The following is a 26,859-nucleotide window of genomic DNA, read 5'->3' as shown; positions in this document are numbered from 1 at the left end:
GGGTTTCTTATAAACTATACCCTCTACAGTTTTTCCCATATTGTCATTTTTCACATTCTCATATTCGGCGCTAATGATCCCATTTAGCACTGCTAACAATGGAATAATAATGCCCTAAACATGAATAATGAATCAATGACAAGTCACGGGGCATTACAATGGTGTACAGGGCAAACAGCTTCACCGTTTACGTCCTTGAGAATCACCAACAAGGAAAGTGGAGGTGCCGCTGCACACGGGTGATTAATCATTGTGTTTACACGTATGCTAATAATCCATACTTTGCATGTAGAATAATAATTATGGTTCTTAGAGGAGACCGATGGACGACTCAATGGGAAACTGGGAGCTACAGTTTGTGCAACAGGATTGTTTTGATTCAGGCAAATACTGGACACCCGTTAAGATGTGTGATATAGAACAGAAAAGTACAGGTGAACACGTGCACTCTTCCTGACGCAGCTATGCTAGACAGCATCTCTGACCTTCTCCATGTGGATGAGGCTGTGCTGTGGTCAGCTGTGCACGTGCACCAGCTTGAACAGCGAGGTGGCGTCAACGACAAAGCCGAATCTGACGCTAGAGCCACGTTAGCATCTTTCTGGGTCTGCGTTCCTCTGCCCTCCACCACCAGCCCCATCCGCCCCAGTCTGACTGGTTTGGAAGCTCCTCTCCACCAGTGTGAGCGTGTGGTGACGATGCGACCGACTGCATGACCTCCAACTTTCTCTTTGAGCGCACGGGGGCGGATGAGAGAACAGATGAGGAGCATGAATCAGCGCTTTACCAGATCTGATGTGTGTAAATAAACACATCAAGAAGGATGTGAAGGTAACGACAAGAGAAAACTCTTCTAGCCCTCATTTACTCATCACATTTCACCACCTTTCCTACGTGCACGTGCAGACAATATCCATCTGTTGTAAAATAACTCTCATAGGCTTCTATAGCAGACAGTGTTGTGCAGATAGAGGCAATTAACTTATCGACCCTACAACAAGGATTTATAGCTAAGGCATTTATCTTGGGACGAAGCAGCCAGCTGATTGGGTCAAATGTATTTCTTGTCATCTTCGCTTGCAGGTGTGTAGGAGTGTCCTTGTCCGAGCTAAAGTTGCTCTCTGTGAAGGGCAGAGCGCCAGAGCTGGGGGCCGGACGGGGCTGGAGGGGGCCGGACGGGGCAGAGGACCAGAGGGGACCAGGGGGCCAGAGGGGGCTGGACAGGGCCAGAGGGGGCCGGACGGGGGCGGAGGGGCCGGAGGGGCCAGAGGGGCCGGAGGGGGCCAGAGGGGCCGAGGGCCAGAGGACCAGAGGGGACCGGGGCCAGAGGGGGCCGACGGGGCGGAGGGGGCCGGACGGGGCCGGAGGGCTGGAGGGCCAGAGGGGACCAGAGGGCCGGACGGGGCCAGAGGGGGCCGGACGGGGCTGGAGGGGGCCGAGGGCCGTAGGGCCAGAGGGCCGGAGGGGGCCAGAGGGCGCCAGAGGACCAGGGGGCCGGAGGGGGCCAGAGGGCCAGAGGGGCCGGACGGGCCCAGAGGGGGCCAGAGGGCCAGAGGGGCCAGAGGGGCCAGACGGGGCCAGAGGGGGCCGGAGGGCCAGAGGGGGCCGGACGGGGCTGGAGGGGGCCATAGGGCCAGAGGGCCAGAGGGGACCAGGGGGCCAGAGGGGGCCGGAGGGCCAGAGGGGCCCCTGGGACCTCTGTGCTGAAGATAAAGTGAACCAAAGTTTAAATAAACTAAACTTCAGCCCTCAAATGAGCAAATATCTTCAATAACGATATGCAGACAAAATTTACTAATTGAATTTATAAATTCGGACATAATATCTCGTTCATTTTTTATTTATTCAAAGGAAACCACAGATTTGACATTAAGATAAGTAGATAGTTTCCAAAATTTAAATACTGCTAATTACGGCTCTTCTAATATCAAATTATTTTGGTCCTGGTCGTCATTAAAAAACTATTTTGGTTTTGGAATTGATTAGGCTGAAACCTGGCGCAGCATCTTACAGCGGTACATAAATATTAACACCACTATTTCATTATTTATCTTTGTTTTCCCAGCACAGCTTTTCTTGGTACATTTTTTGGATTTTCTATTTTTGATCCTCTTAATTAAGCACAGGGCAGCACCATATGGTCTCTTTAGCTCTAAATTCAGCTTGACGGTGGAGACATTAGCTAAATAATGGGTTTTGCTAGCGAACACAACGGTGCTGATGCTGCTGTTCCCACTCCAGTGTGAAGACACAAGAGTCCGAGAACGCGTCATTTCTAATAAAAAAGGATTCATCCGTTTCAAGAACTAAACTACTGTTTCTGCTCAGCGCTTCATTTGTGAAGGGGATTAAAACGGTTCCTAAACTGAGTCTGCTGGCCTGTTTTCAGCTGTAAATGAGCTGGTCGCTCAGGTCTCGTAGTAGCCAAACAGCGGCGCGTTTGATGCTACATGTCAGGAGCACTCGAGAGTGATTCACATCTAAAGCGTGTTAATTACTTGTCAAGAGGCTGCTAAAAAGAGACGTGTTAGCAAACGTCCTGCACGCAACCTCTGCACCGACCACAGAGGGAATAACCGCCCCCCCACCTTCAGGAACAGATTAAAATGTCAAGTGAGAAGATGCTGCTTCAAATACAACAAACATGAGCACAGGTGGCGCCAAAGTAACCAGCAGCCTTCTGTAGGTCCATCACTCCATCCTGTCACCTTTGATGGTGCCACTGTATCCGAATCTTAGCAGCTATTTGCTAGGAAATGCTAACATGTCCTGACAGCAAAAGAAAGTGTGATGAGATGTTGGAGCACACGCGGGACTGGATTAATGAGGATAAAGCTGACAGGAATTTCCCGACGGAGACAGACGCTCACATCTAGACAAAGACCGACTGTCATTCCTCTGATTCCCATTTCCTGTGTCCTGCATCTGTAGCTCAGTCTTGAGGAACAGCCAGGCTGCCCCCAGCTACCCTTCCTCCTCTGCAGGGTTATGATTTATGCCTTCCTTAACTAATCAAGGCGAAGATCATTAGTCAGGAAATGTGAAGGGGGAAAGAGCCGAGACGGGCCAGCGGAAGGCTGTTTCCCAGTGGTCTCCCAGCCGTGCTGTTTGGGTCCAGGATAAGAGATGACGTGGGAGACGGCCCCCACCTCAGGTGAGCATGTGAGTGGACGGATCAGGAAAAACCAGGACACAAAACGTCCAGGAAAGAAAAACCTGCCAGTATTTAATGTTTCTGTCTGTATCTGGATCCAGAGAACACTTCAGAAGCTCCCGGTACGCGTTGGTCATGGGTCTGTGGAAGAACCTGGGAATATTTAGACACATCCCACTTGTTGGTCACTGGGATGAAACATAGCAGCAACTCAGATGCCCCACAAACAAACCAGCACAACCAGTGGAGTCTTTTCACAGGAGGAAGCGTCTTGGTTCCCCCTGGGTGGGGGGTGGGGGGGTGCTGGGTGCTAACACTGGGTGCTGGGCGCTAACACTGGGTGCTAACACTGGGTGCTGGGTGCTAACACTGGGTGCTGGGTGCTAACACTGGGTGCTAACACTGGGTGCTGGGTGCTAACACTGGGTGCTGGGTGCTAACACTGGGTGCTAACACTGGGTGCTAACACTGGGTGCTGGGTGCTAACACTGGGTGCTGGGCACTAACACTGGGTGCTAACACTGGGTGCTGGGTGCTAACACTGGGTGCTGGGTGCTAACACTGGGTGCTAACACTGGGTGCTGGGCACTGGGTGCTAACACTGGGTTCTAACACTGGGTGCTAACACTGGGTGCTGGGTGCTAACACTGGGTGCTGGGCACTAACACTGGGTGCTAACACTGGGTGCTGGGCGCTAACACTGGGTGCTGGGTGCTAACACTGGGTGCTGGGTGCTAACACTGGGTGCTAACACTGGGTGCTAACACTGGGTGCTAACACTGGGTGCTCTCCGCTGAATCTGCCCAAACCAATGTGATTATCCCTCAGCTCCTGCTAATTAGAGCCATTAATGTGCGGCGCGAGCAGGAAATTCTTTCTCTCCCATTCGTCTCTCCTGGGCCTGGAATGGCTGTGAGGAAGCTCAGGCATTTGGAAAAGGTCCGTCCTGGCCACACTTCAGTCGAGATTCTCATCTGCACATAATTCACTTCCAAAAGGGCAGCGGGGTGGCAAAGAGAATCCGTAATTGTACCGGCGCCGTGTACAGCATAGATAAATGTTTATATCTCAGCCCACTAATGAGAAACCAATAACGGACACAAAGGACTGCTCTCCCCCCACCAGCCCTGGACCCCAACCTACACCAAAACGTACATAGATACATTACACACGCACGTGATAATGAAAACCAGGCCAGCAGGGGAGAGCATCGCCTCATTCATCAGCAGCCTTTAGCTGGGAGCCGTACGATGCTGCAGTCAGCCGCTGACGTGGCAATAAATCTGCTTTTATAGAATGGAACAATGCCTATATTTCTTCATTAGACGGAGGCAGGAATGGGGACGATTAGGAAAGGAACGGACGAGACTGAGACCGTTTGAAGGTGCATTTTCAGGTCAGCACACCCAACTGGAACAGGACGGTGCCGAGCAGAGAAATAAAGCAGGAGCTTTCCTCACATGGCGACAACAGACCATCTACTCATCTCATCTATCGCCCACAACTCACAGCGGTGGTGCATCAGCAGAGCATCTCAGGCCAGCGACTCGCTGCACTTATCTCCCCATAGCTGAGGAGGAAGCAGAGGTCCTCCAAAGGGGTGAGGTCATTTCCTCTGCCTCCAGGCCCTGGCAGGAAAAAAGAAAATGTCTCCATTCGGTCAGCACTGCATTATTTCAAATGCTGCCGCTGCCTTTTAAGGGGCCCTTGTGGGCATGGATGGCAAATGAGCAGTTTTGGGGGTTATCGCAGTCGATTCCTTCTCTCTCCCTCTGCCGCCTTCAATCCCACCGCATCCGTGATGGAAACCCCAAATCACCGCTGCGTTTTTAGAGATGTGAAAGTGCAGCGGGACACAGAAAGGAGGCTGGGAGACAAAGAGCCAAGGAGAGGGATGAAGAGCTGAATGCCTCCGCTTCCCAGCCGCCATCGACGGCCCTGAAGCCCCTCCGTGACTTCCTGCCCCCCCTCCGCTTCAAACTGGGCAACATCCAAAACGTGTATCCACAGCTGCTTTGTTCTCCGCTGCTGAGTAGTCCTCACAAAAGATGTGTGTCTGTTTGCCCGGAAGCCTTTTGTCTGTGTGTGTGTGTGTGTGTGTGTGTGTGTGTGTGTGTGTGTGTGTGTGTGTGTGTGTGTGTGTCATCGGTAAGGACGAGGGAGGCAGTGAGTCAGTGCTGGAGAGCGCCAGGCTTGTGGAGAGGCCTGTGCGGTGGACGAGAGGCCGGAACAGGCGCCCGTGCTGTGATGCTCGGAAGGCGATTGATGGATCAGCTGCACAGCCTGAAGCCCCTCAGGCAGAAGGATGGCGAGGACTTACGGAGCCACGGTTAGCGTTTGTGTCTGCCGGAGCGTGTGGGAGAGGTGCACAAGGCTCTCGTAACGCAGCGTTCGCGGTGGAGTCCTCAGAAGGGCCTCGCAGCACTGGCTCGTCCACTCAACGTATAGAAGGAAGCGGCAACAGCGGGCGTTTATGTTTGAGCGTGGGCGCCATACCTGCACAGGCCTGTTCACCTGACCCCAGAGAGCAGCGGCGCCCAGCTGCAGCCTCCACTCCCACACTCACTCTTCCATCGCTCCATTATCCAGTTTTCTGCAATCTCTCACCATGAAAGAAGAAAAGGCCAATTTATGAACTGAGGCTTTTGATTATGTACTCCGGGTTTAATCTCTAAATATGAAAACACACACTGCTCAGTGAGCCTGACTGCCAGCTGGGTTTAGCTGAGAAATAGATCCAAAAAACAAATATTATAAAATAGCTGTCCAGCAGAAAGGAATGTAGCCAAAGGAAAGCAGAAGGTGGAAGGTCCCACCACCATATCAGCTGCCCTTTGATGAATAAAGTTCAGGCTATTGTCGTTAGCTTACCCTGCGCTTCAGAGACACAGCTATTCAAATCTCTGTCCTTGCTGTATTGATTGAACAGATATATCACCTTTTGGTAAAAGAAATCATAGCATATCCTAAACAATATACAGTGCAGCAGACTCGCACCGCCCAATTAAAATTCATGGAAATGGATTTTTCAGTGTATTCGGTCAAACTTAATCCAAAGTTTACGAAGAGGAGCTCAATTCACAGTAACTTGGAGACATGTCGCGCTCCTCTTTTCCCGGAGCTGACAGTCACTCCTGGCGCTGACCTCTGACCTCATTTGTTCATGTTGATGAGGCCAGTCGGAGATGGGAAGAGAGATGCTCACCGGTGCGACGGGGGGGGCTGGGGGGGGGGGGGTCACACGCTGCTGCGCTGACATTTAGACAAGCGTCAGGGTCACATGGTCAGATGGGTGGAAACAAGAGCGACGGTTCCGTACATCTGCTCCGCTTTTATGTTTCAAACTGGGATTTGTGCTGATATCAGACACAGATGCAGACACAGTTCCCACCCCCTTCAAATGAACCCTAAATTACCATTTTCTAGTATTCTCCCTCATCCTCCCCCTCTTCTGTTCCTTCTTTCTGCAGGCAACGTTGGACCATCCTTCCACTCGTAAAATACGTCTTCTTATATTTGCTTTCTGGCATCTTAACAGTGCTGCATTCCAGGATGGTGAGTTATGGGAGTCATTCTATTACATAAGGCAGCGGGAGGCTGAGCCATGTGGTGAGCAGTGCATAACTGGGATCAGCTGGACACGGAGGAGGACGGCATGTTACCGAGCACGTCCTGATTCTTTACAGCAGCTTTATTGTATGTGCTGAATCCCTCTGACCTGGAGGGAGGGATTCCACTTCCAGGCATTTGGTCCGGACCCATTAGTGCACAGCTCTCACAAACCTGGATCTGTCCAGATGATCACGCCTATTTTCTTTTCTGCAAAAAGTCAGGGATTCGTTTTGACCCTGAGCTTGTCTGGCAGGATAAACTCAGGTGAGGAGCAGGGTTAAGCAGACAGTTTCACCTTGGCAGGCCACACGCCACAGCCAGGAAAACCACAAAAAGCAATTAAAAGTATTGATGGAACTTCAATAGGTCTTAAACAGCGCTGCCAGACACCTCCAGCAAAGCAGCACACTAATCTTTCCTTCTTATCTCTCATCTAGTTTTTCCTTCAGTCTTCTTACCTTTCACATCAATCTAAGTGCAACGCAAGAGCGCGGAAGTGTGTGAACTATAGTTACAGGCACACGAGTGCTTAAGTGAAAGTAAAACAAAGACCCCAGGAAGGTGAGCGTGACAATGATAGTAATTAAAGTTTATCTATTCCCAGCTAGCCTATTAGCCCCCTAATTGGTCCAGTATGTGTGTATGTTCAAGCGTTTAAAGTGTGATGCGCTCCAGAAACAATTCCAAATGGCGCACTAATGTGGCTGCGTGTGTGGTCTATTTAGTGGCTGGACACTAATGGAGCATTTATGGAAACACATCCTCCAAAAGCCTGCATTCAGCACAAGAAAACAGGAAAGTGAAGAAAGGACAGGGAGGAGCTGGAACTGGAGCTTCTGGTCTGGTTATCCTCTGAAGCGGAACAGCAACGTCAAACAGTGAACAGTTTACTCAAAGCTTTCCAGCAGCGTGAAAGCCAACGGCTCCGTTAATCACTGGTTTACACCTCAAAGCGTCCTTATTCCAAGTCTAACAAATCCTTGGAATTTCTGCTCCTATTGGAATCTACAGGCTAAAAGGTATTATTCCGGCTGCAACAAAGGGGATGAGTAAGACTAGAGGTGCTTACCTTTGCACTGGTTGGTGTTTTTGTCCAGGATAGCCTTGGTTGACACTATTTTTCCATACCTGTAAAAACAGAGGAATCACACTTATGGTTTGTCCAGACAGGAGCTTTGGAGCAGAGACATTCAGGACAAGTGTCAGACGTGGGTGGAATTCAGGCCCCTTTGCTGCCATGAAGCTCTCCAAGTACTGCAGGTCGTCCCCTGCGTGAATGTGTGTGTGCTGAGCATCTTTGAGACATATGTATGTATAGATTTATGTGATATATTGGGATATCCAAAATACATAATTGGAAACAATTACCTGTGTATGCGTATCACGATGAGTGACTAAAAGACAGGTTTTCTCTCTCTCTCTCACACACACACACCACACACACACACACACACACACACGCATTCTGTAGGGAAGAAGCAGTGGTGCATCCCAGCCCATATTTCACCAGCATGGGATAATTGTGCCATTTCTCAACGAGTGGCGGAGACTCTATTTACTGCACGCTGCGGTGGGGTGGGTGGTGGATATGAACTGATGAGCTCTGAGAGGAAAACTACCGGCTCACACTCAAATATACACAAGCACACACACATGCAGGTCGAGAGAAAAGCATTCACCAATCAGAATTGTAGCATTTCCAGAGATAACGGGCTATTTTAGCTATAGGGAGCCATCGTGTGTGCAACAGAAGAGGGAATAACGTGCAGTGTTGGATCCCAGTGAGACACTTGAACACAAGTGAGCACAAGATGAGCCTGACGAGTCGTCATTTGATTAGAGAGCATGTGGAGGTGGGTTAACTTCTGCTTCTGAACACGAGAATAACTCGTCATCAATCAGGGCACATGTTAAACAAATATACAGCAGTGATAAACAGCAATTATTTGGATTAAGGACATATTTCCTGGATAGTTATACAGTAGACGGGAAAAGAAGATAAATAAAACGCTTGAAAGAAGGAATATTGGGAATGGGACTGACGGCGGTGGGCATTCCTTCCATACGCTCAAATGTTCTTCTGACAGGTTTCTACCCTAGTGCCACATTTCATTGAGAATTAATGCACTCTTTCCATTTGGCAGCAGGTAAAAAGCTCAGTGCTGTTGGCAAAAACGGGGGAAAGTTCCTATTAAAACTTTGTTGGGACTCTCGGGAGCGCACTCATCAGTGCTCGCCTCATTAAATGTTAACGATGGCTCATCAATGCGTTTGTGCTCCAAATACACAGCAAAAACACACTTTCACTGAGATGAAACGCAAGTGGAAGGAGCCAGTTCTGTGCCCATAACGGAGACCTATTAACATGCTGGAGGTGGCCGGAGCATGTGTGGGGAGGTGTGTGGACGTCCTCCTGGCGGGGCCTTCACCTCTCCTCCAGCCAGGCCTGAGGACGCTTTGATGTGACAGAGGCAGTCTCTGTGAAGCACAGCTTTAACACGGTGATGGGGTGGCCGGGATGCACAGCCGTCTCCACTAATCCCATTTCAATCACTCTCGCAGCCTCTTATCTCCGACTCCACCGGCCCTCAGCCCTCCCTGCTCCTCACGTATCTTCTGCCTCCTGCACTCTCTCGCTCTCCCCCCTGTTAATGTCTCTTTTCCATCCTCAGTATTTCCATTTCCTGTATTCTCTCCTTCCATTTCCTTCTGCTTTGGTCTTCCCCCTCTAACAACAATCCCACAGCAATTGTAATGATGTAATTTTCAGATCAACCCTGAGAAAAGACAACGCCAGAAATGTAACAGCTTATAAAATCCAGGCTTTATGGGCTGTTTTATGTGGAGGAAAATATACAAAGTTTGGCAGATGTAAAACGTGCAGGCCGCTTGACACCTGCCTGCTCAAAAAAGCCTTTAAGCTCTACGATTTTATTTGTTTTTAGGAGGTAGTTTCTTACGCCTGAACCATCCTGGCACAACATTGTGGTTCCTTTTGTGTTCCAGCAGCCTTGCAGGGTTAACTGTCCACTTCTAGAGTAAGGAGAGTAGAGTGGCTCTTTGCTGTTGTGCGTTTGTGGGCAGACACAGCTGACCAGAGCTCCGGCACTGGCACAGAAGAGAAGGCCAGAAGGACCACCCAAGTGCTCAGATGTTGTTCTCCGCTTACAGAGACACTCCTCAAACATCTGCCACCGGACTTTTATCTGCTCAGTCACAGTTGGAGGCTGAATATTCATAGAAGTGTCCATCTGTGGATGCAGATGAAGCATTTACATATTTGAATCATCCCTTTAATAAAAGGACAATGACAGAGTTTAGGGACATTTGCTGTGTGCAGCTGTAGGACTGCAAACAAAGCATCTTCAGGTGTGCTCACCCCCGATGAGCTCGTGCAGAGGGGCCGAGGCAGCTGTGAAGCCAACACGATATTCAACACAACCTGACTGATTACCTTTGAGCTGGCTTTCACTTTCACTTCATTTGGGATAAAAACTAAAATGGGGTTCTAATATAATACATAAACATTATTCAGGTATGTTATTTATAATTGTAGCTTTTCATTCATTGTATAATGAATGTACTGAATATGCATGTAAGATGCCCATTCTTCCTTCTTCCTTCATATTTGCTGCATTTATTAACAACTGCTTCTATTTAAGGCAACGTCCATTAAAAAGCCTCCAATTATTTATGCTAATATTCAGTTTTACTCCAATAGTCAACGGTGGAAACTGAACACATCTTGACGATCAGTTGGATCACGTGGCTTTGATGCTAATTTAAGAGACTCGTGTCACAGGGAGACACACAGAGAGCAGAACAAAGAAACACAACTACTTTAGACTCAATATCAAAGATGAAAACAGGACAAACAGTACGAAACAAAAAGTGGGAGAAATAAAAAACGTACTGATACTTTAACACAGTGTATGATACTGTGTTACACCCACACTGAGGAGGGAGGGAGGGAGAAGTAAGGAGGGAGGGAGGGAGGAGGAGGGCAGCAGCAGCCTGCTCTAGCAGCTCTCATAGCAGGAAGTCCCTCACTTGACCTTTGACCCCGAGCTGCCAGCCGGCTGATAATGGCCTTTATCTCCATCTCTGGAGGACCTGCAGAGTCACGGTGACATTTTCTAAGTGAGTCAAATGCAGCTCACCTCCGACTCCACTGCACCTTTGTTAATGTAGAGTCGGAGGAAGTGGAACGCCACTCTGGTCCTGTTCTAGACCTGCTGTAGGACGGCTCCTCTCCATCAGATGGTGACGTATCTTTACAGGCCTTTTCTAACCACTGCAGGAGCTCCACGTTATTGCTGCACCTTCCCTGGTCACACTCACCTCATACTTCATATGCTGATGGCAGGATAACAATTACTAATCAGGAATCGTGCACATTGGTGCACCCTAAACACGGCTGGGGGGGGGGGGGGTCTTGCAGGGGTCCAGGATCAAACCAGTCACCTTGACCGACTGGAGCGACCACACCCCCACCGGCATCCAGGCCACACCCCCACCGGCCTCCAGACCACACCCCCACCGGCCTCCAGACCACACCCCCACCGGCATCCAGGCCACACCCCCACCGACCTCCAGACCACACCCCCACCGGCCTCCAGCCATGTGGCAGCAGTGACGTTAGAGCAGATTAAGGGTGAGACCTGGAACCTGAAGGTGGCCCCCACCATGTTCTAGAACACAGCTGAATCTCCCATTTTTCCCCCCGACCTGTCAAAGCCGCCGCCGCAGCGCGCCGCCACGCACTGATGAACACGTCTTACTCCTGCGGCTGCAGCTGGAGACACCGCTCAAGTGGAAAAGTCAGTGGAATGACATGGTGATAAAAAAGAAGTCTGGAAAGTCCAGTGATCTCAGCTTTTGCTCCTCAAATCAACTGGCGTCCGGACCAGAGCAGCCACCGCCGGACCGACAGCAGATCCAGTAAAGAGGAGCACGACGAGTAAACCTGCTCTGGACCGGCTGCGTATGTGTCCTCTCGACCATAATGGGCGGATAAATAATTAAAAAAACTAGCCTCTGGCCAAATTAGCCCGTCCGCTCAACCTCGCGTTGAGATCAATGTTGGACGATGGCAGAAGGCGCCGCGCTCCGGACGGCCAATCGAACGGAGGCGTCAGTAGTTCTGAGGCAGAGCTGAGACGAATGTGACGGAGAACAGGAAGCAAAGGAAAGACGAGAGACACGAGTGGATCGAAAAGTTCGAAAGTGAGAGCAGAAAAGGTTCGCGCAGCTCTCCCAGTCCTGTTCCCGGGAATAGCAGATGCTTCCACTCAGCTGGGAGCTGTGGGAGTTGTTTGGTTTGGGAATTCCTGTGGCTGTGCTGCTGCTTCCAGAGGTTAAGCTTCATTATTTCTTTGATTTACAACCTGACGCCGAGCGGCTGACGCGGTTAAAGGTAAAGAGGCAGAGCAGAGCAGAGGGGCCGGAGGTGGGAATAACGCTCGGATCAACACCGGCATGTTCTCATGACACTTTGGACCATGATTTCCTTTTTAGGAGGAACATTTCACACATCAAAGGCGTGAAGAAAAGCTGCTTTAATGTTCTGACTGAGGGTTTCTGGATCAGATCCACAAACCTGCAGCCTGGCCTCCATCCATCCTTCCTTCATTCATCCACCCATCCATCCATCCATCCATCATTCATCCATCCATCCATCCATCCTTCATCCATCCATCCATCCTTCATCCATCCATCATCCATCATCCATCATCCATCCATCCATCCATCCATCCATCCATCCATCCATCCTTCATCCATCCATCCATCCTTCATCCATCCATCATCCATCCTTCATCCATCCATCATCCATCCATCCATCCTTCACCCATCCATCCATCCATCCATCCTTCATCCATCCATCCATCACCCATCCATCCATCATCCATCCACCCATCCATCCATCCATCATCATCCATCCATCCATCCATCCATCCTTCATCCATCCACCCACCCACCCATCCATCCATCATCCATCCACCCATCCATCCTCCATCCATCCATCCATCCTTCATCCATCCATCCATCCATCCATCCTCCATCATCCATCCATCCTCCTCCATCCATCCATCCATCCATCCATCCATCCATCCATCCATCCATCCTCCATCCATCATCATCCATCCATCCTTCATCCATCCATCCTTCATCCATCCATCCATCCTTCATCCATCCATAATCATCCATCTTATTTTTTTTACTACTGTTGTTGTTTAGAAGTCTTGGTTTGCTTCTGGAAATCTTTATCTGCTATTGTTTTTTCTTAACTTTAATAAGGGCTTTAAAAGATTTGATTTGATATTAATGAGTTCTGTTGAAACACTGAGGATTTATGAAGCAAGATAATTGTTTAACATCCTCATTTTCTTAATACCTGTTATAATGAGACCCATAATTCCAAATGAGTCTTAATTCTGTTTGACCGTGGTGTCCCGTTACTGGTGGGAGGGATGATGGGATGTTTGGAATGTTAGCATCTCTCATCCTGCCCAAACTGGGACAGGCTGGCTCTGATAACTAGCTGGCTAATGTCAACACTGGACCTCTTTGGGTCATTATGCACAATGTAGTACCACTGGGCCTCCCCTCCATAAAGACAGGTGGTCCCAGAGTCGCCCCCCCCCCTCCCCAAACTGCTTAGCACACCTCCTTCTCATCCCCTCCCCCATTCCCTGGGCGCACTGGGGGGTTATTTGGAGAATTAGTGGTGGTTAAGCTGGCTGATTCTGAATATTTGATCAGATCATCACGGCACGGACACATCCGCTGTGGGAAAAAGGGCCGATCTGCTTCAGCTCCGACTGAAATAGGTGAGCAGAACAAGAGGAGGAGGAGCAAAAATCAAGGAGTTTACTGGAATTTCTCAGACCTCGTGGCTTTTTCTTCTTGGCTCTCCGAGTTATGGACTTTGGCTGGTGGCGGTGAAAATGTGAAGTATTTTGCTCCTGTTATTCCAGGTGTGGGCCATCATAATGAAAAAAGTGAACCTGCTCGTTCTTCTGTTCCAGTCCCAACATCTCCACTCCGTGCCCCTCCTCACTGGTCGTTGAGCAGTAATAACCTGCTGGTAAATCAGGTAGTAAAGCTTGACAGCTGGGTTGGGTTTGCTGGCTGCACCAGTTATTGGGGTTGGCACTGATGGATGCTTTTGGTTTGGCTAACCGCCTCAAGCCTCCCACCTCTCCACCATAATGGCTGCCCCCCCCCCTCCCCTCTTTATGGAATCTTTTGGTGCTGCTTGTTTCACAGTCACAGTTTAAGGCCTGGTTTCCAGTGTCCAGCCTGGTGAACCAGTATGTTTCGCTGTGTGACAATTAATACGAAGAGAAGCACCAAATGAATAAATGGGGATTAACTCATGTGATTCATGTTACTATAGCAACAATAGATTGCATGGTTTCGTCAGCAAATGTGTCAGTTTTAAAATCCTCGTCCTCACACCAAATAATAAATTAACATATAAGAAACAAGCAAATGAAGCATTTTGGGCCTAATAAAGCAGAGTTAAATGGGACAGGGATCCATCCGGAGTAGCGGTCATCTACGTGGCCTCTGTGCAGCCCTATCAACAGCCTATCAACAGCCTATCAACAGCCTGTCAACAGCCTGTAAGCAGCAGCGATGCTGTGGCCTGTGGTCTGCTGCCAGCGCTCTCACGGACCCGCACATGTGCACGTGCAAGACCCACTCAAGGGAGCTCCGAGATCAAAGACCCATCCCGAAAACTCTCTCTGCTCATAGAACATTTTTTATTTGAAGAACAGATATTTGCATTCAGTTTCAGATCATAACGGATCCAGGCATCAAGGAAAAACATTGGGGGGGGGGGGGGTGTCAGGGTGCTGTGAGCCACAGACCGGCCGAATGACCTTTTGTAGAACGCTGCCATCCACCTGCCATTGAAACACGGCCTGGCTAATTAAAGTTTCAGTGGCATTGGATTTTCACTGGCACAGCACACTCCGGGCAACCTTGGGGGCCTTTTGGGCAGGTGATAAACACAGCGGGAAGAGAGGAGGTGAAAGAGGCAGAGCAGTGGGAAGAGTCACACCGGGGGACGCACAGCCGAGCCCAGGAACAACAGTCGGCGCTTCCACAACAAATAGGGCGAAGGCTATAGATGCAAATGCAAATCCCCAGAAGCAAATGTGCACACCACTGGCTTATTTTACATAAGCTCTGACACGCTTTGGCCTCCCCAAGAGGAAAGCTTCACATCTTCCCCACCATATAGAATTAGAAATAAAACTGAAACTGTGGCGCGCTGTACAACTGGGCAAATGTAAAAGCTAAGCAGCAGCTAGGCCGTGTCGGGAGGCCGCCGTGTCGGGTCGCCGTCAGGCTAATGGAATCTTGAAGGGTCAGTATCAAGAATACATTTCTGACTTATGACATGGGTACTGGGAGCAGGACCAAACACACTGGACGCCATGTTCTCGTCTCCAGATGATTACTGAATAATTGGATATGTTTGACCAGGACACTTCTGGAAATCTGTCCAAGAAAAGGTTACGCAACCAGACAGACGTGCTCATGGCCTGTATTGCGCAATCCGCTGGCCTTGTCTCCATTAATGATTTTGACCTGCTTTGTTTACAATTTTGGAAGTGAAAGGGCCTAATGGAGCTGAACAAAGCTGCTTGTGTGAGTGGGAGAGAGAGAGGGAGAGAGACACAGAGAGCAAGAGAGAGGGAGAGAGACACAGAGAGCAAGAGAGAGGGAGAGGGAGAGAGAGAGGGAGAGAGACACAGAGAGTGAGAGAGAGTTGTGTGTGTGTGTGTGTGTGTGTGTGTGTGTGTGTGTGACGGACACACATAAAGAAACAGACTGAATGACTGTGTGTTCCAGCTTGATGAGGTCTTGGTCTGTGATTCCTGAGGGAGGTGGTCCAATCTAAGCGTTATTAGGCCTTATTGAGCCGTGTGCAGGCAGGTGTGTGTCTCCCTTTTCTCTATTAATAACATTTGGCAGCACTTGATGTATACCTTTGTGTGTCCTCACAATTCACTGCGTTTGGGGCAGTTTGGTGGTGTATGAAAGGTTCTGTACATGAACTGTTCAGCTGTTTCGCTCAAGAACAAAGACACGAGCTGTCCTTATTTTCAATGATTCGTTTGTTTCGTTATCGTCTCGTTGAGGTTTTAAATGGCGGCAGCGCGGAGTTTATTGGACAAACTAACACCGCGCACTTTTGGTGGACTCGTTATAACATGTGTGACTAATCTCTCGGCTTAGTTGACAGTAGCTGATCTCAGTTCCCTTCTCCTAAAGTGTGAATGTGAGCTTATTGATTTGAAATGACGGACTAGCCTCTATTAATCTGATGCTCTCTACTGTATGGATGCTAATCAGGTGACTCTAAGTCGGACATCACTGCGCGGCCCAACACTCATTTAACTATGGTGCCACTTTTCTGCACCCTCATCTCAGGTGAATTCAGGTTCTGCTCACTAACTGTGAGAACAAATAGCGTAAAGAAGTGGTAATTGAACAACAAAACACACTGATTCTAAAGAAGAGGGGAGAAGAATAAGCACTAATCTTTCTGTTCACTGGTAATCTCCAGTCACATGTAAAGGGCAGCTCATGTCTTCTAAAACAGAGATTAGATACATGATTCTCCATAATGTCACAGCCTGCAGTGCGAGTGTGCGTGGAGCTGGAGACCTACAGTGTACAGAAGCACACATTCTGGACTGTGGTGAATACATTGAGGGGTTCCACGCCAGGGGGCCATAAATCATTGCATTTAACTGTAATTGTTGTCAGTACTCACGGTTGGCAGAGTTTGATGAGGTCCTGGTCAGTGGTCCCAGGTGGCAGCCCTCGGATATACAGGTTGGTCTTACTCAGCTGCTCTGCTCCCCCCTGGCTGCAGTTGTTGGTGCTGGGGCTGGGAGGAGCCATGGGATGGGGGGGGGGAGCATAGGGCTGCTGGGAACAAGGGCAAAAAGATGAAGACGTTCAAGCCAACAGGTGATTACAAGCCGCAGCAAAATAACCCCGTTTATCGTGAGGTTTCCATCTGAAAGAGAAAAGTGCACTTTGGCTTTACCTGATAGCAACTTCCTGCCAATTGGAATGGACAAATTAACCTCAGTGTAATGCAGTTTACACCCCCACGAGGTATCCTGATGCAGATGTTGCACCCAGCACTGTTTCATGACCATCTCTGAAGAAATGGTGCGTTTGTAGCAGGCTTCAGGTGAGGTCAGGCGAGGATTTCTAATCTCTACCTTCGCAGATGGAGATCTGATCCCCTGCCCGTCTCCCTCTGCCCCCCCCTCCCCGGTTGTCCTCATGTGTCTGTTGCGCTGTTAGCGTAGATTTATGGCATAGGAGTCAGGGCCCCCTGCTCACAGCCCATTTATATCTCTATTGCAGGGACAGAGCACATGGAGACGGAGAGAGAAGCAGGGCCCTGTGGGCATGAGCGGAAAAGGAGAGGAGAGCAGACGGAGAGGGAACCGGATGATGCACAAGGTAATAAAGTAAGTGAATGATGGATGAAACAGAAAAACTGGCCGGGAAGAAAGGGGGATAACCACCACCAACCCCATTTACCCATATTAACCTCTTATTTTCCCCAGTGAGAACCTGGAGACCCCATATTGTGATGTTACAGTACACACACGCACATGCACGCACGCTCACACCATTAGCCCTCAATCCACCCCACACTTTCGGAGCGGCTGCCGAAGCATGGCTGATTTGACGCGCTATTTTAAGCGTGTGTGCTATGCCAGCGTGTTGCCTCCCACTCTTCATACAAGAGCCGGGTTCCCTGGAGCGTGAAGAGGGAGCAACGTCCATCAATGGGTGGCCAATTACCACGCTGAGCTAAGTGGAACTGATGGGCAGCCACTCGCTGTGCTGGACGGACACACGCGCACGCACGCAGGCAGGATCACACACACACACACACACACACACACACACACACACACACACCATGGTTCATACAGGAGGTAAAAATGAATTTTGCACAATCGTGAAGTTTTTTGTCGCTTCTGAGTGAATCCAACTGACAAGTGAGAGGAATGTAGCACAAACCCTAACCCCCCCCCCCCCCCCCCGTAGGGCATCTCTTTAGGAAGAAAGAGACAAGAAAATAACCAGGCAACTTCATTAATGTCCTTTAAATCTCATTTACATTAGTTGTCTGTGTTTAAACAGGACCTTCTGGCCCACAGACGCTTGATTTTATGCTCCAGAAGTGAAGCAGAGCTGAATCTCAGACATCCCAGTTAGCTAAGAAACAGGAAGAACCGTGGAAACGGAGGAAAAAGGTTGGTTTCTCCATGAAACGCATGACTTTGTATGTCACGTTTCCCATCACGCAGACTTGATGAGAAGTTCCAACCATTTTCTGTGACCTTCAAACCAACCCGTGGAAAACAGAGCTAAGTCCGATCCTGAACAGGACTAAAGTGGCACCATAGGGACGAATCCACGCTCAGACAATCAGGTCCAATCAGACACTTAGACAGTCAACACCAGCGTGAGCAGCCGTCGTCGTCAGCCTGAGAGGTCAAACTGAGGGCAAAACCATCAAAAAGGGATGGAAGCCTCCTGAAGCTTCAGCAGACACATTTGGGAGGTTTGGATGTAAATAATGCAACAATATTTTAGTAAAAGCTTTGGTAGCACTGCTTCCAACACCCTCAAGGAACGGGTCCAGAACGTGTGAAGAGAAATAAACGTTAATATGTGTGACAACATTTAGCTGGACCGGGTCGACCCAGTCAAAACGAGCCAGACGATTACGTGATAACAACCAACAAAGGTTCATGATTCAGCTGTAATAACCTGAAATAACCGTTTAGTTGGGAGGTTCTGCAGCCTTGGCTCCATCAGGTAATTATTGGATGTAAAGTTGTGTTGTAAAAAAGTCAAAGCATCATTTAAAATTTCTCAGGTCTTTAAATCCACCCATTCGAGTGGCACGAGGACATTTTCCCCTTTGTGGAATGTTTTCTGAAAGGTTTCCAAATGTAGTGACCCAAAATTCCGATTGAACGGTCAAATTACAGTGTTGATGGAACACGGAAGGACACAAGCTCTTAAACGCAGTCGAAATCGAGCCAACTTCAGCCGTGAAGATTCCAGGTCGAAACATGACTCAGCTGAAAATGGGCCGAAACATGACTCAGCTGAAAATGGGCCGAAACGTCTTCACATTTGGTTTCACAGCATCATTGAGTTTACACAGAACACAATGACGGCTTCTCTGGGGGGTCAATCTTCATTTGATTTGTCCCGCCCCCCCTCGTTGGCCCTGTGGTTCACCCCCCCCACCACCACCCACCCCCCGTTGGCCCTGTGGTCCACGCCCACTAAAGTCTCTGGTTTGGATCAGACCACCACGTCTCCCCGTCAGTGTCCCAACATTCACCCACAACAGCACAGGGGAAGAAATGTGCTGTTGTTGCAACTCACACACACACACACACACACACACACACAGTGTCACACACACACCACACACAGTGTCACACAGTCTCTCTCTCACACACACACACACAGTCTCACACCACACACACACACACACACACACACACACAGTCTCACTCACTCTCTCACACACACAAACACACACACACACACATTTCCTCCCACTCAGAGTCGCTGGAATGTTCAGACCTGAGCTTCCACCTGCCCCCCCCCCACCAATTTGGTTTTAGTTTTTCACTCGTCCGCTGTGGCTTGAATTTGACAAACGCTACTTAACTGTGGAACACACACACACACACACACACACAACACACACACACACACACACACACACACACATAAACCTTGTCGTGCAAACAGGACACACAGATGCCATCAGCACTGAAGGTTAATTGAAAGCCCGTCTGTTTCTGTCTTCATTTTATCCCTTCAGGAACCCCCCCTCACTCCTCTTCCTCCTCCTCCCTCCCTCCTCCCTCCTCCTCTTCTTTCTCCTCTTCCCTCCCTCCCCCCTCCTCTTCTTCCTCCTCTTCCTCCTCCTCCCTCCCCCCTCCTCTTCTTCCTCCTCCCTCCTCCTCCTCTTCTTCCTCCTCCCTCCCTCACTCACTCCTCCTCCTCCTCTACCCTTCCTCCTCCTCCTCCTCCTCCTCCTCTTCCCTCCCTCCCTCCCCCCTCCTCCTCCTCCTCCTCCTCTTCCCTCCCTCCCTCCCTCCCTCACTCCTTCTCCTCCTCCTCCTCCTCCTCTTCTTCTCCTCCTCCTCCTCCTCTTCCCTCTCCTCCCTCACTCCTCCTCTCCTCCTCCCTCCTCCTCCTCTTCTTCTTCTCCTCCTCCCTCCTCTTCCTCCTCCCTCCATCCCCTCCCTCCTCCTCTTCTTCTTCCTCCTCCTCCTCTTCTTCCTTCCTCCTCCTCCCTCACTCCTCCTCCTCCTCCTCCTCTTCTTGCTCCTCTTCCCTCCCTCACTCCTCCTCCTCCTCCTCTTCCCTCCCTCCTCCTCCTCCTCTCCCTCCCTCCCTCCCTCACTCCTCCCTCACTCCTCCCTCCCTCCCCCCCCCACCCCCCCTTGGCTTGCATCCTAGCCTTAGGAATTCATGTGTCCCGCCCTATCGATTTGCTTTCATTTTTTAAGGTCAGAAGCTGAAATCTTACACAATGAGGCAGAGCGGGTCAGGAGCAGCCCATTACTTACAGACTTGGGAAGAAGGCGGAGAGCAAATTCATCCGAGGGGAAAGAAAAGAGCCCCCAGTGTCCCCCAGGATGAAGAGCACTGAGTTAAAATGGCTTCTGCAGGTTAAGCTTTCGTGTTCGAACCTGCTTTTGGTGTAAAGCTGGTTTTTATCATGATAACAGTTGTGTCCTCAGATTCGGGTTCGAGGGTACGTAAACCGTCGTTTGCCCCCCCCCCCCCCCCCCATGTGGAGCCATAAATATATTGCCACCTGCTACAGTAGCTTTGTTGCTAACGTCCAGTGATGTCAGCAATCAGCCCATCGGCCTGTAAGTCTAAATAATGGGGACAATGACAGCAGCCCCCCGATGGCCAAGCAACTGCCCCCACAATGACCCACTTTGCTTCAAATAAAACGGTCTGTTTAACTGACCCCCCCAGAGGTTAGTAACCAGTAACTACCATTGGTCATCAAATCAGAGGCCAACATCCAGCCGATTAAAGACATGAATACATACAGAGAGGAAAGGAAAGGAAAGGAAAGCAAGGAAATGAAAGTAAAGGAAAGGAAAGGAAAGGAAAGGAAAGGAAAGGAAAGGAAGCAAAGCAAAGCAAAGCAAAGCAAAGCAAAGGAAAGGAAAGGAAAGGAAAGGAAAGGAAAGGAAAGGAAAGGAAAGGAAAGGAAAGGAAAGGAAAGAAAGGAAAGCAAGGAAAGGAAAGCAAGGAAAGGAAAGAAAGGAAAGGAAAGCAAGGAAAGGAAAGGAAAGCAAGGAAAGGAAAGCAAGGAAAGGAAAGGAAAGAAAGGAAAGGAAAGGAAAGGAAAGGAAAGGAAAGGAAAGGAAAGGAAAGGAAGGAAGGAAAGGAAAGGAAAAGACAAAGGCTCAGAGGAATTGAGGAATTGAGGAAAAAGGAGAGATGAGTGTTGAGATGAAGAGTGTGTTGGAAGATCTGATTAGAGCTCTTCAGAAACCTCCGGGTGGCAAATGAGCAGAGCTCCCTCCTGCCGCCTCCTCACAGCTGTGAGCAGCACTGCAGACGCCGACTGGGGAGTTCAATTTGCTGCACTGTACTTTAGGCAGAACGGTTACACAGCTCCGGTTTACAGAGACAGCCATGTTGGGGGGGGGGGCAAGGCAGGGGAATGGTTACACAGCTCCGGTTTACAGAGACAGCCATGTTGGGGGGGGGGGGGGCAGGGGAATGGTTATGAGTGTATTAAGTGAGGAGGATAACTCTCGCATGTGCTACCCAGACTGGGGGCACGCCGGCCTCCTGGATCCTCACACTCCCACGAACAGGCCTGAGTTTGGCTCCCACATCTGAAGGTTCGTCAGCTGTTGTGCAAACTGCAGTAAAAGCTTTAAATTATAAAACACAATAAAAAAATCAGCGTGAGCAAAATTCCTGCCAGGATCCGTCTCAAAGACGCCGAAGACCCAAATGTTTCGGCCCCAGAAGGACCGAGGTTCCATTGGAGGCACCTCAACACCACCGTGTATCTGCTTTATCCTTGGCTTCCTTATATAAAGCGTCCACGCGTGCGTCCACAGTGGCGTCCACGCGTGCGTCCACAGTGGCGTCCACAGTGGCGTCCACAGTGGCGTCCACGCGTGCGTCCACAGTGGCGTCCACAGTGGCGTCCACAGTGGCGTCCACAGTGGCGTCCACAGTGGCGAGCAGAGAGGACGCAGCAGCACAGAATAACTGGAATAAAGCACTCAGCAGGGCTGCAGCTGCAGCATCGTGGCTCTGCATCTCCATGGTAATTGGCCCTGATTTAGGGGCCGGCGCCGTCAGAGCCACCTAAACACTGGCAACGGGCCAAATAAGGTCACGCTGTCAATATGGGCCAACCAGCCCGGCCCAGCCTGGCCCAGCCCCCCAGCTCGAACCCTCACGGATCCAAATCAGTTACCACTGAGCCGTAGGGAGGACGTGTGTGCACGTATGAGTGCACGTATGAGAGCAGGGCCGTGCGGACTGCACTCATACGTGCACTCATACGTGCACACGATGCTGGGCGTCCTGTTCTGCACAGTCATGCATTTGTGCCTTCAGCCCCAGTGCGTCGGCCCAGATGTGCTCACAAGAAGAGCTGCCACAAAAATGACACGACTCTCCTTCAGCTGCAGGAAAAAGCTCCTCAGCTCATCCTCCATTAATTCACGCTGGCAAAGTTAGCGAAGACTCTTTCAGACAAGTGTCGTCCCCGAGGCATCACTTCTCCACCGCCAGAACTGATGGCGAGCAAATGCAGCCGCCTCAAAACCCAAAAGACACACAAGCCCGATCCGTCCAGGGTCGCTGTTCCCAAACTTTCAGCCCTTAAACACGTGTTGTGGGAACCACAGCCTGGATCTCAGGAGACAAACAGAAACAAGCTCCGCTCTCCCTCTCTCTCCATCTCGGTTTGCCCTGTAAAAAAGCATCCAGGGATGCTAAGGTGCTAGCGCTACGTCCAAATGCATGCTAACAGGGACGCCATAAAGATGGGTCACCAATGGGATCACCATAACCAGTGGCACATGTTAATCTGGTTAATGCTCATTTGTTGGAACTGCTTGTTTTCCTGTTTCTTCCTTTGAGGGAGATTGGAAGTGTTTCTCCACATCCAGACCCATGGACTGGATAGAAAACAGAGACTATTATAGGATGCAAAGATGCCACTTGACAGCAGACAGCAGTTATGCGTGTAAAAAAAGAGTCTGGAATAATTCATTTCAGAATAAAAATGTAATTTTTGTTGGATTCTTGTGTTAAAAAGTAGAGAAAGTTAACAAAATCCTTCCAGCTCAACAGAGGTTGGAAGTGTTGCTTATATAATGAGCTTCGTCACGATGAGCTAATCGGTGCTTGGGAATCAATAATTAGTCAGGAATCGCCAAGTTTGGAAGGCTAAAAATAAGAGAAAGTAACAACAATGCAAGTGTGTGACCTAGAAAACAGCTTTTCCCCATGAAGATTTTATCAGACGCGAGGCAAAGCCAAGCAAACGTCAGGAAAGAATGGATGTCACCACGCTGCAGCGCATCTATATTTTAGACTTATCTAATATATTCTAGCTGAGAATATATGCACAGCCGTCAGAATGTTGATCATTAGTGTAATGGGGCTGATATCGTCTGACCCCTGAGGCGTCCTGAGGAGCTCCTAGAGGGAAGAAACGCGGCCCATCGGCCTCACTGGCTTTTTCCTGAGTTGACTTTAGTATTTTTACATATATAACAATGCCAACATTTGTAGTTTGTCATCAACATTTTGTCCGGAGGCGGAAAAAGAAATCTAAAATATACTTTATGGTTAAAAACCCCCCAAAAGGCTGACTCAGCATTCCCACGACAGACATATTTCTCTATCAGCGTCATCGCTCCTGTTTTTGTTTAATGTTTTTCTAAATATGACAAAGTCATTTCCTGCTAAACTGCATTTATAGCAGAGGCTTTTCATCATGCCCACACACACACACACACACACACACACACACACACACACACGGACAGCCGTGTTTACACCACTCCTCTGACAACCATAAACAGAGCAGGTTTCATGACATCAGCCACAGAGATCAGAGGGCTCCAGTCTGACCTACGCAGGGAAGGTATTTGTAAAAAAAATGGAAGTTATGGGCAGAGCCAGAGTGAATCTTAGTGCACATAAATATTTGGGCTGTTTGTCATCGTTGTAGCCAACTGGGTTTGAGTGCAACCAGTGGATGTGGAGCCTGCAGACGGGCGGGCGATCAAGTGTGGCGGCCGAGGAAGTCGTTTAAAGGACCAAAACGCTTGGTCCAAACGGACCTAAACTGAAAAACCTACGAAAATAAAGCGAGAACGCCGTTCATGCAACCAAAGGTGTTGCCCTCAGTTATGCAGTTCATAAAAATACTTTTGGGAAGCGTTTGGTCCATTTAAAGTTACCGAGAGAGGATTTTATTATGTAAAAATACAACATGAAATCCATGTAAATAAATGATCATTTGCATAGAACACACAAAAGTGAGGAGCTCCCACTCCCCGTCCTAAACTGGGCCCGTTCATGAGGAGCATGAGGAGCGTGAGGAGCATGAGCAGCATGAGGAGCAAGAGGAGCATGAGGAGCATGAGGAGCATGAGCAGCATGAGGAGCAAGAGGAGCATGAGGAGCATGAGGAGCATGAGGAGCATGAGGAGCGTGAGGAGCGTGAGGAGCATGAGGAGCATGAGCAGCATGAGGAGCAAGAGGAGCATGAGGAGCATGAGGAGCATGAGGAGCATGAGGAGCAAGAGGAGCATGAGGAGCATGAGGAGCATGAGGAGCAAGAGGAGCATGAGGAGCCTGAGGAGCGTGAGGAGAATGAGGAGAATGAGGAGCGTGAGGAGCGTGAGAGCGTGAGGAGCATGAGCAGCATGAGGAGCATGAGGAGCATGAGGAGCGTGAGGAGCAAGAGGAGCATGAGGAGCCTGAGGAGCGTGAGGAGAATGAGGAGAATGAGGAGCATGAGGAGCATGAGGAGCGTGAGGAGCGTGAGGAGCGTGAGGAGCCTGAGGAGCCTGAGGAGCGTGAGGAGGTGAGGAGCGTGAGGAGCGTGAGGAGCGTGAGGAGCGTGAGGAGCGTGAGGAGCCTGAGGAGCCTGAGGAGCGTGAGAAGCATGAGGAGCCTGAGGAGCCTGAGGAGCGTGAGGAGCGTGAGGAGCGTGAGGAGCGTGAGGAGCCTGAGGAGCGTGAGGAGCGTGAGGAGCCTGAGGAGCGTGAGGAGCGTGAGGAGCGTGAGGAGCGTGAGGAGCATGAGGAGCGTGAGGAGCGTGAGGAGCCTGAGGAGCATGAGGAGCCTGAGGAGCGTGAGGAGCCTGAGGAGCGTGAGGAGCGTGAGGAGCCTGAGGAGCATGAGGAGCGTGAGGAGCATGAGGAGCGTGAGGCCTGGCGAGCCAAAGTGCTCCCAGGGGCCGTGCGAAGAGAAGGAGGAGGACTGACGAACATCTGTGAGCATCTGTATCCCTCACATTAGACTCACATTAAAGCCAACTGACGTCCACGTAGCAGGAATCCACTGACCCGATCCGTAGAGCACAGCATCACAGACAGGGACCGACTCCGGACGCTTGGCTTCTCCCACAGCGCCGTTATTACGGCGTATTTACCTTTACTGGTCTGGAAGGTCAGCCGTGCCCAGATCCAGGAACAACTGGCGCTCCGCTCCGGCACCAATTATGGACCCGCAGGTCCACTGACAACAGCGCATGAATTACTGCCCTGACAGCCCAGGGAGCAGAGGGCTGTGCTCACCTAAAGGGTCGTCGTATTATTGTTTTAAGTTTAAAGGCCCAGTAGCGTCAATGAAAATATAAAGGTGACATTTATATATTTATTTCCTTGTCGGCTCATATTTGCCTTCAATATGAATATAGAGAAAAAGTCCACAGAAAAAAAAACTTTACTCAAAATGAGTGCGTGTATCTGTCGGCTACACTTATATCCTGTGTGTACTGCTCATTAACTGTTGGAAACCTCACACACACACACACATACACACACACACACACACACATGCAGACGTGTGTTTAATATGCACCGGGAAAACAGCATCTCCTCTTTTAATAAGTATTTTCTTTTACATGCTAAATAGTTCCTCTCAGTCTGGAACGTCACTCCTGGGCCCCCAGGAACCTGCTCACTGAAGCAGTTCTGGGTTCAGTTCGGCCCTAAAACACCCCCCCCCCACCCAGCATCATGGAAGGAAGCCTTCATGCAGCCAAAGTGACTCAATGAATGGTGGACACTCACTCTGTGGGTCCTTACGGATGTTTCATGGCGTGCATTCAAATATTAGATCCATACATTATTAATTCACCCACCCAAGAGCTGTTAAACTGAATATCAAGGTTTTAGCTAAGCTCATCTCATGATAGGTTACATCTGCTTTGATGTAGCCCAAGAAGCTGGTACCTCTCCTACAAACACAACCCGCCCTAACCCGACCAGCCTAACCCGACCAGCCTAACCTGACCACCGTAACCTGACCGGCCTAACCCGACCGCCCTAACCCGACCGGCCTAACCTGACCGCCCTAACCTGACCGCCCTAAACTGACCAGCCTAACCTGACCACCCTAACCTGACCGGCCTAACCTGACCACCCTAACCTGACCACCCTAACCTGACCGGCTAACCTGACCACCCTAACCTGACCACCCTAACCTGACCGGCCTAACCTGACCACCCTAACCTGACCACCCTCCCTAACCTGACCGCCCTAACCTGACCGCCCTAAACTGACCAGCCTAACCTGACCACCCTAACCTGACCACCCTAACCTGACCGGCCTAACCTGACCGCCCTAACCTGACCGCCCTAACCTGCGACCGCCCTAACATGACCGCCCCCTAACCTGACCGGCCTAACCTGACAGCCCTAACCCGACCGCCCTAACCCGACCGGCCTAACCCGACCGGCCTAACCCGACCACCCTAACCTGACC

At 50.0% G+C, this 26,859-nt stretch overlaps 1 protein-coding gene across 7 annotated transcripts in view; it reads right to left on the bottom strand.

The window, feature by feature from the left end:
• The window catches only part of LOC130518505 (RNA-binding motif, single-stranded-interacting protein 3), a 178,820-nt gene that overhangs the window by 95,570 nt on the left and 56,391 nt on the right, over positions 1-26,859 (bottom strand). For 5 of the 7 annotated variants that reach the window (XM_057021131.1, XM_057021128.1, XM_057021132.1 and 2 more), the window contains 2 exons: positions 16,563-16,720; positions 7,836-7,894 (listed from right to left, as the gene is read on the bottom strand). In XM_057021131.1, the coding sequence (XP_056877111.1) occupies positions 7,836-7,894; positions 16,563-16,720 (217 nt within the window). The remainder of the gene's footprint in view (positions 1-7,835; positions 7,895-16,562; positions 16,721-26,859) is intronic. The other 2 variants (XM_057021134.1, XM_057021130.1) reach the window with 1 other exon arrangement.

Source organism: Takifugu flavidus, chromosome 21 (assembly GCF_003711565.1).
Source record: "Takifugu flavidus isolate HTHZ2018 chromosome 21, ASM371156v2, whole genome shotgun sequence".
NCBI classification, from domain to species: domain Eukaryota; kingdom Metazoa; phylum Chordata; class Actinopteri; order Tetraodontiformes; family Tetraodontidae; genus Takifugu; species Takifugu flavidus.
This window is presented reverse-complemented; position numbering and strand designations above follow the sequence as displayed.